General features: G+C 36.5%; 1 protein-coding gene across 4 annotated transcripts in view; it reads left to right on the top strand.

The window, feature by feature from the left end:
• Positions 1–18,462, top strand: part of SUGCT (succinyl-CoA:glutarate-CoA transferase) — an 827,778-nt gene that overhangs the window by 299,740 nt on the left and 509,576 nt on the right. For all 4 annotated transcript variants that reach the window (XM_067042878.1, XM_067042879.1, XM_067042881.1 and 1 more), the window contains one exon: positions 6,411–6,513. In XM_067042878.1, coding sequence (XP_066898979.1) covers positions 6,411–6,513 — 103 coding nt within the window. The remainder of the gene's footprint in view (positions 1–6,410; positions 6,514–18,462) is intronic.

Genomic DNA, 18,462 nt, shown 5'->3' on the forward strand with positions numbered 1-18,462 from the left:
TTAACTGATATTTTTATTAAGGTCATATAGATAGGAGGTCCTGGGGCTGTGACTCAGTCCCAAATCTATCCACATCTTATGCCTGTTCTACTGTAGCACACTTCTTGTGTTTGAATACTTCCAGTAACAACTGCCAATATGGTCCCTATTACTAGAAATAGTCCCAATATACATAATATGATGACTTTGTATGATCATAGAAAACAATAGATGATTTTTAAGATCCTTTGAATTCCTGGGATCTTATGATTCTCTGGATCATAGGAAGTCCCTAAATTGAAACATTATGTTTGAAGCATTTACTTGTAAATGGGTCTTTGGGAACTAGCAATCTATACTTCTATATAGAATTTAGAGACCAATGTAGAAGAAGAAGGAAGAGGAGGAGGTGCTGTGATGTTACGTTTAAAGCTAAGGGCCTCAAACTGTCTTCCTTCTCGCAACCTCAGTATCTGAATGAAACTAGTCTCAGCAAGGTTATAGGAGAAGATACTCCACCCACTAATTCAAGCTAATGGGACTGAGATGCAACCCAGGATAGTTACCAGTTAGCCATTGATAAATGGTGAACTGTGACCTGCCTTCACTGGTTAGGCTTACTTTGATTGTTTTTATTAAAGCGTGTTTGTCCTCCAAGGGTCACATAGCCTGGGCAATAGGATGTTTGCCCAAGTTGTTTTCTAGGAACTTGGAGTCAGCTGTGTCCAGTTTGAGCTTCAGATGATTAAGACTGGTTAAGACCTCCCACCCTCCATCTGGGCATGTGCAAATGTCCATTCGGTGACCTTTTGATGTCTGAGGGCCAATATCTCCACCCTCACAGCATGCTAGTGCTGCTGTTTTCTGAGCATGTCTCCCATCAAGAAACCTGTGGCTTGGTTGCATCTGCACAGAGCAACGACTGCCTCTCCTTTTTCTTATCTCAAATTACCTCTCTTCATGCTCCGCCTGCCTCAGTTTTTATACCATAAATATCCCTAGCCTCACCTTCGGGGAGACAGATGTGAGACTTTTCCCGTCTCCTGACTTGGATGCCTCAGGAATAAACCCCTTCTATGCTGCAAACCTCCTCGTCTCAGCGTTTGGCTTGCTGCGCACCAGGCAAACAAACAAGACCCTCTTATTCTTCCCAAATAGTCATATCTTCATTCATTTAGCAAATATTGAGTGCCAACTATATTTTAAGTTATGGGGCTATAACAGCCAAGAAATAGTCTGTTTCTCTAGTGTGAGAGAAGGTAATGATCTTGGGGAAGGAGATAGTTGGACAGATTTGAGACATACCTAAAATGAGTGATTTATGGCAAGGGGGGAAATTGGAGGCAGTAAGTTTTTAATCAACTATTGCCATAGTCCTTGTGTGACGAATCAAGGGCTTGAGCTGTGATAGTAATAGTGGGAATAGAAGAGTAAAACTTAACTTTGGAAAAGTTGGTTCTTCAGGGCAATTATGTATAAATGATAAATGATGAGGAGAAGGCGTTCCAGATTTAGCCAAAAGGCTTTGAGTTCAGGCAGAAGGGAGAGTATTAGGGCTGTGGGGCAAATGGAAATTTTGGTCATCCATGGGCAAGTCGTGTTGGTGGGGATGGTGCTACATCTGAGTGGAAATATTCTTTGGTAACTAGAAAAGGGGAACTGAGGAAAGGTCAAGGCTAGAAATAATAGATTTGGATATCATCTGCATAGAGATGACAGGATTACTTAAGTGCATGAAAGAAAATAAAGAATATTGGGACTGGAAGGAAAAGGTAAAAGAATTAATTTTAAAAAAACCAGAAATGGCCAAAGAGGTATTAAAAATCCAAGAAGGTATCATAGGACCTAAAGATAAGATAGTCAACAGCGTCACATACTGCACAGAAAGCAGGTAGGGTTAGGACTGTGAACAGAATATCGGCAGAGACCCAAGTGGTTCACTGGAGACCCTTGGAGACTGCGTAAGAAAAGGTGTTGGTGGCCAAGTCATATACCAGAGGCTCAAGCAGTAATGGTAGATTGGAAACATAGATAGGATAGTATCAAAAAAAGGGTAAGAATGCCTGGAAAACTTATGTTTTCAAACAAAAACTTATTTCTGGTTGACAGTAGTATGGAAGATGTTGATGGAGAGGCAGGTTTAAGAAGCATCAGAGGGAGACAGCATGGTGCCTCCTGTCAAGTTTCTTTTTCTCTAGTCTCATCGATATCCTTCCCTTCTCTGTATCAATGCTGATTATGTCAGTCCCCTACTGAAAGACCTCTCTGGGTTCCCCATTGCCAGGGGAAATCCAGTATCCTCAGCATAGCTCACCAGACGCCTCACACTCTTGGTTCTAACCTCCCTTTTCCATTTCCTCTTCTGCCGCTCTAGGCACAGGAGATTTCAGATTCTTTCCAGATTGAGCCTTTGTACACATTGCTTTTTCTGCCTGGAAGTTCCTTCTTTCCACCTTTCACGTGGAAAATTCTTACTCATCCTTCAACACCTGGCACAAATGTCACGTCACTTTTGAACGCTTTCCTGACTCCCCAGGCCCAGTGCAGGTCTCCCTCTTTGGTGCTTCAACTGGAAGTTGTTCATTCATATTTTTGTCTCAGCATCCTGCATTGTAATTCATAAATTTCGATAGCTCTGTTCTCCATTAGACTATATGATCTCTGAATACGATGACTGTCTTTTTTTTTTTTTTATCGTTGTAATCCCCATGACTGGCACAAAAAAAACCAAAAAAAACTCTTGCTAAAAGCATCAGGAATGAATGAGTGAGTATTAATGTAAAGAGATATATCATGAGGTATCTAGGATGAAAGTGAAGAAGCATCTTAGTGCTAAGCGAAATAAGCCAGACACAGGAATACAGATACTGCATGACCTCACTTATGTGTGGAATCTAAAAAAAGTCAAACTCATAGAACAAGAGTGTAGAACGGTGGTTGCCAGGGGCTGGGGTGTGCGGAAGATTGGGAGATGTTGGTCAAAGGGTACAAACTTTCAGCTATAAGATGAAAAGTTCTGAGAATCGAATGTACAGTATTGTGATTTTAGATAATAACACTGTATCAAATACTTAAAATTTGCTGAGAGTAGTTCCTAAGTGTTCTCACCACACACACACAAATGGTAACTGTGATAGTGGCAATCGTTTCACAATGTATACGTATGTTAAATCATCACATTGCTCACCTTAAAAAATCATGTTGTACAAATTACATACTTTTTTTTTTTTTTTTTTTTTTTTTTTTTTTTGCGGTACGCGGGCCTCTCACTGTTGTGACCTCTCACAGGCTCCGGACGCTCAGGCTCAGTGGCCATGGCTCAAGGGCCCAGCCGCTCCGCAGCATGTGGGATCCTCCCAGACCGGGGCATGAACCCGTATCCCCTGCATCGGCAGGTGGACTCTCAACCACTGCGCCACCAGGGAAGCCCAATACATACGATTTTTATTTGTCAATCGTACCTCAAAAAAGTTGGGGTGGGGGAAGCTATATGAATTTGAGCGAGTTAATTTCTCCAAACCTGAGTTTCCTGTTGGTCAAAGGAGGATAATACTTACCTTATAATGTGCTTGTGAGGATAAAATCTACAAAATATAGATCCAACAATTAATGACCAGCATTTATTAATCATTAATGTTATAATTATTTCCAACTCCCACCTTCATGGTGTGGATCTCTTACTAGTTGCTCTCTGGCCTTGGATTTGGCTGCAACTTTAATCCATTCCCAAAGGAGAAGAATTTTTGGTTCGTTTTCTAAGTTAAATTTTCATGTTAAGAAATTGAAATTCAAGTCTGTCTTTAAGCCGCAGTGTTTCATTTGCCTACATGATGTAATCTGATTAATGATAACCATTCGGCATCAAGTGAATTCAACAAAAATCTAGAATTAAATATATGGGCTGATTTAATAAGTTTACAGTTAAGTCTGAATTGTTTTATGAGTCTCCAAGGAACTTCCCAGAGGAGGCCCTAGCTTCGAGGCTCACTACACTGGATCCACGGACACCCTTCTTGTCTTATCTTCAGGACTGTTGTTGCCCTGAGTGAGTTAAGTCAGCTCTTTCCATTTTTTTTTTTTAGCAGAATTTTTGTGGTTCATAAAAACAAGCACTTACAGCTTTTCTTGCATAGATAAAGGAAAGGATTCTACATCAGATTTAGATCAAGAGATAGATTTTCAGAAGAAAATGATGGATGTGTCCTCTGGGAGTAATGGAATGCAGTGATGTTCGTCTCTGACTGATTGAGTTTAAGGCATTTGTGAACACTTCCACGCCCACACCCACTCAAATACACAAACAGTGGTCACAACTGCAGCTCCAGACGCTGCCTCTCTCCCCAGTCTCATATCCAAAGTGCATCCATTGTTTTCCATAACATGAAATAAATCCCTCTCTTTTGCCCAGTGGTGAAAAGCTTATATAAATACTAAAACTTCAACTATTCCCCTGAGTTTTCTGTTGGCAAGCCTGCAGCTATGGGTTTGTTTAGATATTGACGTGCATTTTCTGTGCGGATCTTTCAGGCCACTTGGGTGAGTCCAGTGGTGATAAATTTATGTCTTGAAAATTCATCAGAGTAACCATTATAACACTCTGTTTATGAAAACTTAAATAATTAACACCCTGATTGAAAAGGCTCCAGGTTCAAAGTACCTCTTTTATTCTTTCAACATATATCATTCTGGTGATATATATCTATATATATCTTAGCAAGTCTCGGCCAGGAGATGTCTTTAATAGTCATTGAAAAGAAAATGTGGATGCGAAGAATTGACTAATTCAAAACATATAATCTTGAATTGTGGTGTTCCCATGAAAGAATATTTTTCAATATTTAGAAGTGAAGTATTTTATTGTGTACTAAATAGGGATAGTTAACATTACTGGGCTGTAATTAATGTGTACAATGAAAAATCTTTATCATAATGGAAAGAAAAGGGAAGGCATTATTTTTAAAGACAAAAATCAATTCCTGGTGTAGAGTAGGCACTCCTTAGATGGTTGTAGAATAAGTGGATGTGTGAATAGGATTAATTATATTCCTAGTGAAATGTAATACTACCTTCATTAAAAATTTTTATCAGATTCTTATGTAAAAACTTTATATGGTTGAATATAGCTGTTCATATAGTAGTCTGTCTGTTAGAGAGTATGTTAATTCAAACTTCTCTTTTCTTTTTATCTATTAGATGGCAATTAGAGAAATGTTCTCAAAGTATTGACACTTTTTAATCTTTTTTTTAAATAGTGGAAAAAGTGCATTTCTCTGACATAAATTCCCATAGAATCTGCTGATCTGAAATTAATTCTAGCTATGTCTGAGAGAGCTGAATAGAAGCCCATGAATATTAACTATTTCTACTATACTTCCACTAGCCCTCCCATATTAGTGAAGCATTTTACTTGCTGCCAATAATTTACTATAGCTAACGCTTTTAAAAATTTTCTTTGAACCTAGATTATTACATAACTAAAAATAGTTTGCTGTTTTAACAATTAGCAGTTGTCAAATTCTTCATATATTACAAACTCTGAGTGTTGATTTGTCTTTGAGGATCCAAGATTTTGTTTCTGTGCTCACTGTCTTAACAGAGAACTAAAAAACAGTAAATCTCATTAATGAATTAGGTCTCCTTTCCTTAAGACCTAATAGAAAAAAGAAAGGAAATCAAATAAGCTTTTGTGTCTGTGAAGTCCACTTTTAAATTATAATAAAAATAAAACACAGGTAAAGGACTTGGATGAATTTGAGGGTTGTTGGCTAAACTGAGGTATTAGTCTTTACATGTCTCCAGTTGTTCTAATTAGTAAACCACAGTGCAAGTAAATAAGTAATTAAGGTTTTTCTTAGGCCAGTGGCTGTGGCTGTTAATTCTGGTGTGCTTTAAGAATAATGGAGGTAAAGCATACAGCTTTCTTTTAAAACCAGTTCATTAGTTTATTTTTTGTTTTGAGGAATAATTTAGCATATCTGTGTCTATCTTAACCTCATGTACTATTGCCTGAGACCTGAAAAACACTGCACAATGACGTTATGCTCAAAACTTCAGTAACATTATATTATCATCATTAAATTCTTCAAGTGCTCAATACCACATTTGAAGCTCAGTTAATACCATTTTCTACATAATCTCTCTTCTCCAAGGGTCGTCTCTCTGTTAAAAAGTTCATAGGGTCAGAAATAGGAGGAATTTCAACTCTAATGGTGGATTTGCAAACAAGGGGATGGGAGTGGCTATTCTTATCAATTACAGGGCAACTCAGGTTGTTTCATATTGGCAACATTCTCTCAACACTAGGCACAAGGAAAGTTAAAGAAACATGTTTTTGTCACTATCAGTTGCTTTCAAAGGGGGCCACATGAAAAAACAGGTTGTGTTACATTCTTTAGAGTATAAAAGTGCATCCTTTTTTGGTCTCTTCCTAGGTTTGAAGAAGAAATGACCGGCAAGTGGTTACACCTCTTTGAGGGCAGTGGAGTCCCCTATGGCCCAATTAACAGCATGAAGAATGTGTTTGCAGAACCCCAGGTTTGTTTCTTGAAATTTTTAGTATGTTTCCGTTAAAACCACAAGAATTTGCCTCTCTTTTCTATCCGGACTGATTCATGTAAGTGTACATTAGCCATTGATCTTGAGCTTAAGTCACACCACGTGATTTTTTACTCTTACGTTAAAAGTGTGGGTCTGAAATGAAAATAATCAGAATTTAGCACTGGCAGCCTACCGTCATACTTTTATATGTATCTGATCGAACGTATTTCTTCAGCAGCCATAAAGTATCCAAGGTCAGGGCATGTGTTTTTCCTGAAAAATAGAAATACAGACAATTGAAAGGTTGGAGTCAGGCCCTCAGAGATCATTCTCTGCAGAAAGAAATGGGAGGACCTTCACAGTTATAGTCTCCCTCTCATCGTATGGCTGTCTTAAAAGGTACAAAGCAAGTTATCATTAATTCTGCCGATGAGAGGCTTTTATATGCTTTGATTAATGTGTATTATCCGTGAAGAATAAATGTACTTGAATAGAGATTTGTGCTGTACATTGCTTACAGATTCCTTCTTGGGGTACAGAAATAAGGATCATCTGAAAAAATATTTCTTCTATAACATTGTTCAAATGATTATTTTGAGATAATGTCAAAATAATAAGTTTTATTTTATTACTTTAATCAGTATCGCTGCAAGCAATTTACCATTTCTCAGATTCACATATCAATCCCACAATGTAGAGGAACTGCCTTTTTCTATGAAACTTTCACTGTGATTATTCATGTATCTGTCAGCTTCTGTCATTTCAAAATTATAGTTTTTCTCTTTATTCTTTTCATTTTTTATAGTGGTAGATTTTTCTTTGAAATGGATTGTTGAAAATGGAATATACTTTTTTAAGGGAGAAAACTGACCTAATTCTAACTTTGGTACCTTCATGTTACATGAATATCTGTTTAAAGGATAATTGTACTGTGTTCAATTCAATGATTATAATATTTACTGGAGAAAAAAAGGTGAATGAAAGCAGGAATTCTGCTCTGTGCTATTTTTTTCTGCCAAGATTGTGAGTATGGCAACACTTTGTTCCTAATGAAAGAATGGTCAATAAGGATTGGAGAAAAGGTGGCCCACTTGATACGGACTGAGTCTTTGTGAAAGGGTCCCCACTACATCGGTGATTAATGCTGGTGATTCCTTGTGGTGAGGTAGCAGTGTGTGCACCGTGAATGTAGTAGACCAGAGGGCCAGTTTTCTCACTTCAAGCTTTGGCTTTAAGCTGTTGTAGGGGAATGGGTGGGTTTCACCATTATTTTCCTGCTTAAAAGTAGCACCAAGGTGTGTAGGACTTGCTGTTTAACTCAATTTGAGGGCACATTTCTCTAGAGAGAATTCCTGAGAGTTTTTCCATCAGCATTTCTGTCGGCTCCATCTGTGTTTCATCAGGAATAAAGGCACCAAAGCAAAGAATGTTATTTTAAAAATTATTAGATATATTCAAGTGTTACTTATTTTTTAGGCTTTGATAAACAAGAATCCAGGGTCCCACCCTTAAAATTGTTCACTTTATGGGCTGGTTTGTATTGAATACTGGGTAATTAGGATTTTCATTCCCAATTTTCCCTTGTAGCTCACTTTAATTACTTTAATTTTTGTATCTCAACTCGTTTGGACCTGCAGGAAGTTTCTATTATTGGTCTATGGCTTATTTTAGTTCTTAAACAATTTTTCAGATGGAGAATAGTGATATTCTAAGTCAGGATACCAACTTTTCCTACTACCCCCAAAGTCTTTGAAAACTGCCTTCTTATCCATCAAAAAGTAGATTCTAATTGTTACAATTCTAACATCAAAAATTCTTAATCATACAGTGATAGTTATTGACAATAGCGTAGAGTTCATCTCTTTTATATACCATTTCATTCTTCTTTGGAATTTAAACACCAAAATGTGTGTATAAAATTATCTGGATTTTTAGAAAGACTAGAGAGCAGTGTAATATTAGTACAAGGACCTACTGTATGGCACAGGGAACTCTGCTCAATATTCTGTAACAACCTAATCAGGAGAAGAATTTGAAAAGGAATAGATTACATGTATATGTATAACTGAATCACTTTGTTATACACCTGAAAGTAACACAACATTGTTAATCAACTGTACTCCAATATAAAATAAAAAGTTGAAAAAAGTAAAAATAAGCAAAGATGACTATGGCAATTGTACGTAGGACTGTTTGGCGCAAGAGGTAAGGGCACCATCTTTCCCCTATGCCTAGAAGGCTCTTTTAGAAGGAATTCCCTATCATTATGTATTTTGAAAGGGATGTAGAAACTGAAAAAAATGAAGGAGTTAAAAAAAATTTGTATAAAATAAATTATTTTTAAAAAGTACCTTAAGATGACATCTAAAAAAGAACTACTCTGAAAGTTCATTTAACAAACTTTTAATTGTATTTACTACGTTCCAGGTTCTAGGGATTTATCATGAATTTAGTAATTCTTTTCCTTTCTGAAAAATAAACTCTAAGTTGACTTAAGTAGCAGGTACCCAATAAAGTGTGATTGACGTATGAATCAGCGGATGAGTGAGTTGGTTACCACTCTGTAAAGTATAGGTTTCCGAATGATCAAGTGGCCCCTGTGTGGGACTGACAGACTCCATCTGTAGAGCTGGCTGAGAAGCCTTTGGTTGGAAAGCTTCAGAGACTAAAGCATAATATAGTAGTAAGACCATGGAGTCAAAAGTGTTGGGCAGTTTTATACGTTTTCTAGGCTTTGGTTTCCTCCGTGGTAAAGTGATGAAATAGAACCTTTTCTCTATATTGTAAGTGTTAAATGTGACAATGTTTATCAAAGGCACGTAGTAGGGATTGCCAGATGGTAAAAGTTTAGTAAATGGTAATAGCTCTGGTTATGGTGCCCTTTATGGTTATATTTTTATTAAAAAACACTTTCTTTTACTTATTATTTGGTGGATAGAGGCAAATCCACTGTAGCTGCAGGGATGGGGATCGTTAGTTTAAAATCAAGGTCTAACTAATATCCTTTTAAGAAAATTTGTCTGCAGACTTTGTGCCAAGAAGTTCTCAGCCCTTCAGTAATTTTTCTGATTACTGAAAATCTTTTTGTTTTCCGTAAAAGTATGATTTCCGTTCAAGGTGTCCTCCCTTGTTTTTCCCCTGACGATCTGTGGAGTTTCTTGGCCCTGGGTACATGGAACCGGCCACTTCTGTTCAGATGTGGGACCGCACCGCTGGCGCCCGTGGCCCAGCTCTCCGTGTGCGCCGTGCCAGCACAGCTGCTAGTTCAACTGAAAATTGATTTGGGTGAAGTACAGGGCCTGGAACATGGCGCAGGAAGTGAGACTTTGATGAAGGGAAAAGGGGTATGTCTAACCAGAAAAAGAAAGGAAAAAAAAGATTAGAAGCATCAAAGAGCAGGAGAGAATTTTCTGTGGGCCTACTTATCAAGTGGACCATTTATGTTTCATCTGTGGTTTGAATGTGGTAGACAACAGAAATTTGCTTGATGGTTGAAACTGTTCCTAACCAAAATAATTTCCTCATAGTCTCATGTTCCGAGAAAACTTGCCTTTTTGACTCAACCGAAACAACAAATGATTCTTTTTTTCTTGGATAGATGCAAGGGTGTCTACCTTTTATCCTCTGATTATATGCTGCAGACCTCTGCACAGTTAAAATGATCCTGCAGACATCCACTGTTAAGTCAATCAGGAATACTACAGGAGATTTTGGTCTGTATTTACTGATATCTCTGAGAAATTTTGATCCAAAACCCTTTTAGTGGTAGTTTTATTGTTTTTTCTCCCTCAATGATAAATTATCTGTGGAAAACTCCGTGCACTGTATAAGTATAACATAGATTATCTGCATATAGATTTTAATAGTCATGTTTCCAAGTGCTTTCTTAAAATATCTTCTTTTAATCAGGCCAAGATTGTGTAGTACATTAAAGGAATTCTCAAAAAGTTTAAAAAACTTACTAGATGACCTCAGTATGGTCCTGTTTAACATACCCTTGGGAACATGTGCATGAAATACATTGTGGTTTGAGGTTTTCCAACCCAAACAAACTTAAAAGAAAATGCAGCTTTTAATAGAAACTATTCAAATTCCTGCAAAAATAGGTATGGATCTCACCACTGAGAGGGTTTAAAAGCATCATTATCTACCATGAGAATCAAAAGAGAATGTGTTATCCTGCTTTTTCTATTTTGCTCAAGACCGTAAATTTGGCGGTTCTGGTGTATCACCATTTTTGAATGAAATGCTCAATTAAAAAATATATGTGTATATGAATGACTGAACCTCTGATTAATGTTTTTCTTTCTCCGTGATGCCATGACCTGTGGGTGAGGAAGAGAGGGCAAAGGGTGTCACAAAACTGGTGTTATTTAACAGAGTCTTCACATTTATACCACACAAGTTGAATCCATCAGGTGTAAGACATCACCCTGAAGCATCACTTCTGAGAACTATTGGGAGGGAAATATCAGAACTGAAATATCACAGCTGGCCCTGATTTTAACTGGTGCCAAACACCTGCAGGCTCTAAAAGGATACCAAACTGAAACCCCACCCTGTGGCAGCAAGCCAGCCCTTAACAACCCTTCCTTAACTTTGCATCACCATCAAGATTAATTTAACATTTGCTACAGAAACCTTATTCTTCCTGTCCCAGAAGGCCATTATAACTCCTGTAGCCAATCTTTCGTATGGGATAAATATGTCATAGAAACAGAGTGAAGTCTTGAAATATTTGATAGCTTAAAATTATCTGTTGTTTTCATATCATTATTTGTGGAAGCCTGTGAAGTTGGAGGCTTTATTAATCTCTAGGCTAGCTCATATTCTCCAAGTGACTTTGTTTTAGCACATTTTGGCAAAATATCTGAGCATCTGGGGGAAAAAAGCCTTCAGGATTCATATAGTAAGTGTCAGAAGCTCCCCAAAATACAGAGCTATTTTTCAGGCCCTTTCTACCTTACACATGCAGGCACGCATGTGCACACATGCATACACATACATACACATACATACATGCACTACTGATGCATTTTAAAGATATAGCCTTTTGCATGACATTAGTTAATATTTATTGAAATGCAGTTGCATAGCCCTGGGAGGGTTATACAAATCAAGCGAAATTATATCCTTGTTTCTAATACTGCTGGGAAATACATACATACAGTGCTCCCTGTAACTGGAAAACAGTTGATGAAGATCTGAGGTAAAACAGTATGTCTGGAGATAATTCCTAGTAGACAAAAGAGATACAAAAATAAAATTTATGTATAATCTCTGGGTATATATGACACATTTCAGATAGTGAACAAATTCAGACATTTTGTTTTGAGATGCCTGGGTATAATATTTTCAGTTTTGGAAAAAAATAATCTATTTCATACATAAGTGATTAAATGAAATAAAAGTTGAAAGTTTAAGGATTCAATTTTATATTAAAATATAAAATATAAGACAGTAATATCCAATTTTATTTTGTTGGGTTGAAAAGAATCGTAATACAAAAAAACCTCATGCGTTATCATTTAAGAGGAAACCTACTGAAATGTCAAATAAAAGTTAAGGTCTTAGTTATTACATTACTGGCATTTTATGTTCATTCTTTATGTATACCTAGGAAATTTGGATGCATCGGGTTTTTTTAAGCTATCACACTTACATATTTAGATATCTAACTGGAATGCCTTGGACATTACCTGATTGACATTGATGGAAAAAAGGTAATAGAATTTATTTTAAAGAAAAAAAGTCTCTCTTTTTGATATTTTCATGAAAGTCATGGTTCAGGGCATGGTTCAGAGGAGACTGTAGTCACTTTTTAATTCAGTCAGTCACTCGGTCATTTGTTCAGCAAATAGTAATTGCTGGCCTGCTATATGTATATGTATGGTCTTTTAATTTTTTAAATTTTTGGCTGCAATGGGTCTTGTTGCTACACGCGGGCTTTCTCTAGTTGCGGCGAGCGGGGGCTACTCTTCTTTGTGGTGCGTGGGCTTCTCACTGTGGTGGCTTCTCTTGTTGCGGAGCACGGGCTCTAGGCCTGCGGGCTTCAGTAGTTGCAGCACGTGGGCTCAGTAGTTGTGGCATGTGGGCTCTAGAGCGCAGGCTCAGTCGTTGTGGTGCACGGGCTTAGTTGCTCCACGGCATGTGGGATCTTCCTGGACCAGGGATCGAACCCTGTCCCCTGCATTGGTAGGTGGTTTCTTAACCACTGTGCCACCAGGGAAGTCCTGTATGGTCTTGTATTAGGTATTTGGCCAGGGGAGGAATGAGGGAAAACAGTGAAGCAATAGGACAAAGATGAAACTATTAAGCATTCAGGGAGGTTGCACAGTCCATTTTAAGGTAGAAAGTATCCAGTGTCACAGAATAGTAACACAAAAATGCTCTGGGTATTTTTAGTAGCAAGAAATGATAGGTATAAAGCATCATGAGATTCTCCTATTTAATTAATTAACAAAAGCTTAAAATCTGACAGACTTGCAAAATGTCTTAATCATGAAATTTACCAAAGAACTCTTTATCCTTTTAAACACTTTGTAATTAGCTTATCATATTACTAATAAATTGCTTCTTAGTGATTAAGAGGAATTTAATGGAGGGTTTCAACTTTATTCAGTAATTTTGAAGATATGTGTGATCTGAGAAAGTCTGAAGACTTTTTTTTTTTTTTTGGCAAAAGTTATTTTCTCTGTCTGTCTCTCCTCTTTCTCACAGTTTATTCATCAGGCTCCGCTTATCTCCTATTTCAGAGTAGAGATTCATAGTATAAGCATTGACTTTTACCAAGCCTTGAACTTTCAAGCCAAAGACATAATTTATTATTTTGATGAGTAAAAAATAGAAATCAAGAAAGAGTAATCTCAGGAAAGTGCCAATAAAAATCACAGTGAGGAGCTTCCATACTGTTCTCCATAGTGGCTGTACAAATGTACATTCCCATCAACAGAGCACAGGGTTCCCTTTTCTCCACATCCTTGTCAGCATTTGTTCTCTCTTGTCTTTTTCATGATAGACATCTTAACAGGTGTGAAGTGATATCTCATTGTGGTTTTGATTTGCATTTGTCTGATGATTAGGGATGTTGTGTACTTTTTCATGTACCTGTTGGCCATTGGTGTGTCTACTTTGGAAAAATGTCTATTCAAGTCCTTTGCCCATTTTTAATAGAAGTATACATTAAATAATTTGAAGTTTATCAATACAGTGGGACAATATATTGCCTTTATCTCATGATTTTGAGGAATGACATGGAAAGTGTTCATTTATAAAAATAAAAATGCAGCATACAAAATTGTGTATATTGTATGATCTCAATTTTGTAAAACTATTCTCTTTAAAACAATCAAGTTACTTTGTAATCAGGAATAAAAAGGGTTTAAATATTTCCATAGCTTAAACAGTTTCTTAAGTGGAAATTCAAAATGAATTTTTGTTATTTTTAAATAGTTAAAACAGATGCCAATACGGAATGCTATGATTTCACATATGTATTCAAATGAAAATACTTTTTTATTGAGGTGTAATTGGCATATAACATTATATTAGTTTCAAATGTACAACGTAATGATTAGGTATTTGTATATAGCATGAAACGATCACCACAATAAATCAATTTAAAATCCATCACCATCCATAGTTAAAAATATTTTTTCTTATGATGAGAGCTTTTAAGACCTACTTTCTTAGCAACTTTCAAGTATACAGCTTATTAGCTATAGTCCCCATGCTGTACATTACATCTCCATGACTTATTTATTTTGTAGATGGAATTTTGTAGTTTTTGACTCCCTTTGCCCATAAAGATACTTTTAAGTATCATTTATTGTAGTTATTTACATACATTAGAAACATTCTAATTGTACTATTGGTAGTACTGAACATGAACGATGATTGACAAGGACTGAGCACTATTGATATTTTAAGAACTTTTCTAAAATGATTAATAATGAAGGAGGAATAGATACAAAATGGTGCATTTGTCGCCTAAAGGGAGCTTGGAATGGAGTTCTACATTCTTTGAGAATTCAGCAGTTAAAAATGCACCCTGAATTTGCAATTTATCTCTTTTATTTTTGTCAGTGTGCTTTAGGTGTTGTACTAAGAAACCATTGACTAATCTAAGGACATGAATATTTACATCTATATTTTCTTATAAGAGTTTTACAATTTTTAAGTCTTATATTCAGGTCTATGATCCATTTTGAGTGTGTGGGGGGGTGTGTGTGTATGAATTTATCTCATTGTCCCAGCATCATTTGTTGAAAAGATTATTCTTTTCCCATTGAATTTTCTTGGCACTCTTGTTCAAAATCCATTGGACATTAAAGAAAGGTTAATTTCAGAAGTTTGATTATTTAAGAGTGTCTTGATTAATTTTCATATTTGTGTGAATTTCTCAAACTTTCTAAGTTTGATTTCTAATTGTATTCACTGTGTTTGAAAAACGTACTTTGTGTGATTTCAACTTCTTCAAATTTCTGGAGGCTTATGTTATGCCCTAGCATAGAATCGATCTGCAGAATGTTCCATGTATGTGTTCTTAAGAAGAATGTATATTTTGTTAAAGTATTCTGTAGATATCTATTAGGTCTTGTTTATACCATTGTTTAACTCTTGTATTTTTTTTGCTGATCTTCTGCCTAGTCATTATATCCTTTATGGAAAGTTGGGTGTTGGCTTCTCCACCTCTTACTGTTGCATTGTGTGTCTAACCTTTCAGTCAGTTGTTGCTTCATGTATTTTGGGGCTCTGTTTTTATGTGCATATATGCTTATCATTGTTATATCTTCCTGATGGATTGTCCCTTTTATCATCATGTCTCTCTCTTTACTTCAATAACGTGTTTTATTTTAATATCTATTTTCTGATACTTCTGATATTAATATATATATATATTTTAATATAACTACCCAATCTCTTTTATGGTTGTGGTTTGCATTGTACATCTTTTGCCATCCTTTTATTTTCAGCCTGTTTGCATGTTTGAATGTAAAGTATCTCTCACATAGATAATACATAGTTGGGTCCCAGTTTTTCTAAATCCAATTTGCAAATATTTGCTTTTTGATTGATTTTTATTTTTTTTAACATCTTTCTTGGAGTATAATTGCTTTCCAATGTTGTGTTAGTGTAAGAGTGAATCAGCTATATGTACACATATATCCTGATATCCCCTCCCTCTTGCGTCTCCTTCCGACCCTCCCTATCCCACCCCTCTAGGTGGACACAAAGCACCGAGCTGATCTCCCTGTGCTATGCGGCAGCTTCCCACTAGCTAGCTATTTTACATTTTGTAGTGTGTATGTGTCAATGCCACTCTCACACTTCATCCCAGCTTACCCTTCGCCCTCCCTGTATCCTCAAGTCCATTCTCTACATCTGTGTATTTATTCCTGTCATACCCCTACGTTCTTCAGAACCAGTTTTTCGTTTTTTTTTTTTTTTTTTTTTAGATTCCATATATATGTGTTAGCATACAGTATTTGTTTTTCTCTTTCTGACTTACCTCACTCTGTATGACAGACTCTAGGTCCATCCACCTCACTACAAATAACTCAATTTCCTTTCTTTTTATGGCTGAGTAATATTCCATTGTATATATGTGCCACATCTTCTTTATCCATTCATCTGTCGATGGACACTTAGGTTGCTTCCATGTCCTGGTTACTGTAAATAGAGCTGCAGTGAAAATTGTGGTACATGACTCTTCTTGAATTATGGCTTTCTTAGGGTATATGCCCAGTAGTGGGGTTGCTGAGTCATATGGTAGCTGTGTTTTAGTTTTTGAAGGAACCTCTGTGCTCTTCTCCATAGTGGCTGTATCAATTTACATTCGCACCAGCAGTGCGAGAGGGTTCCCTTTTTTCCAAACCCTCTCCAGCATTTATTGTTTGTAGACATCTTGATAATGGCCATTCTGACTGGTGTGAGGTGATACCTCATTGTAGTTTTGATTTGCATTTCTCTAATAATTAGTGATCTTGATCATCCTTTTATGTGTTTGTTGGCAACCTGTATATCTTCTTTGGAGAAATGTCTATTTAGAACTTCTACCCATTATTGGATTGCATTGTTTGTTTTTTTGATCTTGAGCTGCATGAGCTGCTTGAATATTTTGGAGATTAATCCTTTGTCAGTTGCTCCATTTGCAAATATTTTCTCCCATTCTGAGGGTTGTCTTTTGGTCTTGTTTATGGTTTCCTTTGCTGTGCAAAAGCTTTTAAGTTTCATTAGGTCCCATTTGTTTATTTGTGCTTTTATTTCCATTTCTCTAGGAGGTGGGTCAAAAAGGATCTTGCTGTGATTGTTGTCAGAGAGTGTTCTGTCTATGTTTTCCTCTAAGAATTTGATAGTGTCTGGCCTTACATTTAGGTGTTTAATCCATTTAGAGTTTATTATTGTGTATGGTGTTAGGGAGTGTTCTAATTTCATTCTTTTACATGTAGCTGTCCAGTTTTCCCAGCACCACTTATTCAAGAGGCTGTCTTTTCTCCATTGTATATTCTTGCCTCCTTTATCAAAGATAAGGTGACCATATGTGTGTGGGTTTATCTCTGAGCTTTCTATTCTGTTCCATTGATCTATATTTCTGTGTTTGTGCCAGTACCATACTGTCTTGATTGCTGTATCTTTGTAGTATAGTCTGAAGTCAGGGAGCCTGATTCCTCCAGCTCAGTTTTTCTTTCTCAAGATTGCTTTGGCTATTTGGGGTCTTTTGTGTTTCCATACAAGTTGTGAAATTTTTTGTTCTAGTTCTGTGAAAAATGCCAGTGGTAGTTTGGTAGGGATTGCATTGAATCTGTAGATTGCTTTGGGCGTATAGTCATTTTCACAGTGTTGATTTTTCCAATCCAAGAACATAGTATATCTCTCCATCTGTTTGTATCATCTTTAATTTCTTTCATCAGTGTCTTATAATTTTCTGCATACAGGTCTTTTGTCTCCTTAGGTAGGTGTATTCCTAGATATTTTATTCTGTTTGTTGCAATGGTAAATGGGAGTGTTTTCTTAATTTCTCTTTCAGATTTTTCATCATTAGTGTATAGGAATGCCAGAGATTTCTGTGCATTAATTTTGTATCCTGCTACTTTACCAAATTCATTGATTAGCTCTAGTAGTTTTCTGGTAGCATCTTTAGGATTCTCTATGTATAGTGTCATGTAATCTGCAAACAGTGACAGCTTTACTTCTTTTCCAATTTGGATTCCTTTTATTTCTTTTTCTTCTCTGATTGCTGTGGCTAAAACTTCCAAAACTATGTTGAATAGTAGTGATGAGAGTGGGCAACCTTGTCTTATTCCTGATCTTAGTGGAAATGGTTTCAGTTTTTCACCATTGAGGAGGATGTTGGCTGTGGGTTTGTCATATATGGCCTTTATTATGTTGAGGTAAGTTCCCTCTATGCCTACTTTCTGGAAGGTTTTTATCATAAATGGGTGTTGAATTTATCAAAAGCTTTTTCTGCATCTGTTGAGATGATCATATGGTTTTTATCATTCAGTTTGTTAATATGGTGTATCACCTTGATTGATTTGCGTATATTGAAGAATCCTTTCATTCCTGGGATAAACTACGCTGGATCCTTTTAATGTGCTGTTGGATTCTGTTTGCATCTATGTTCATCAGTGATATTGGCCTGTAGTTTTCTTTCTTTGTGACATCTTTGTCTGGTTTTGGTATCAGGGTGATGGTGGCCTCGTAGAATGAATTTGGGAGTGTTCCTCCCTCTGCTATAATTTGGAAGAGTGTGACAGGATAGATGTTAGCTCTTCTCTAAATGTTTGATAGAATTCACCTGTGAAGCCATCTGGTCCTGGGTTTTTGTTTGTTGGAAGATTTTTAATCACAGTTTCAGTTTCAGTGCTTGTGATTGGTCTGTTTATATTTTCTACTTCTTCCTGGTTCAGTGTCGGAAGGTTCTGCTTTTCTAAGAATTTGTCC

This window comes from Kogia breviceps, chromosome 9 (assembly GCF_026419965.1).
Source record: "Kogia breviceps isolate mKogBre1 chromosome 9, mKogBre1 haplotype 1, whole genome shotgun sequence".
In the NCBI taxonomy this organism is placed as follows: Eukaryota; Metazoa; Chordata; class Mammalia; order Artiodactyla; family Physeteridae; genus Kogia; species Kogia breviceps.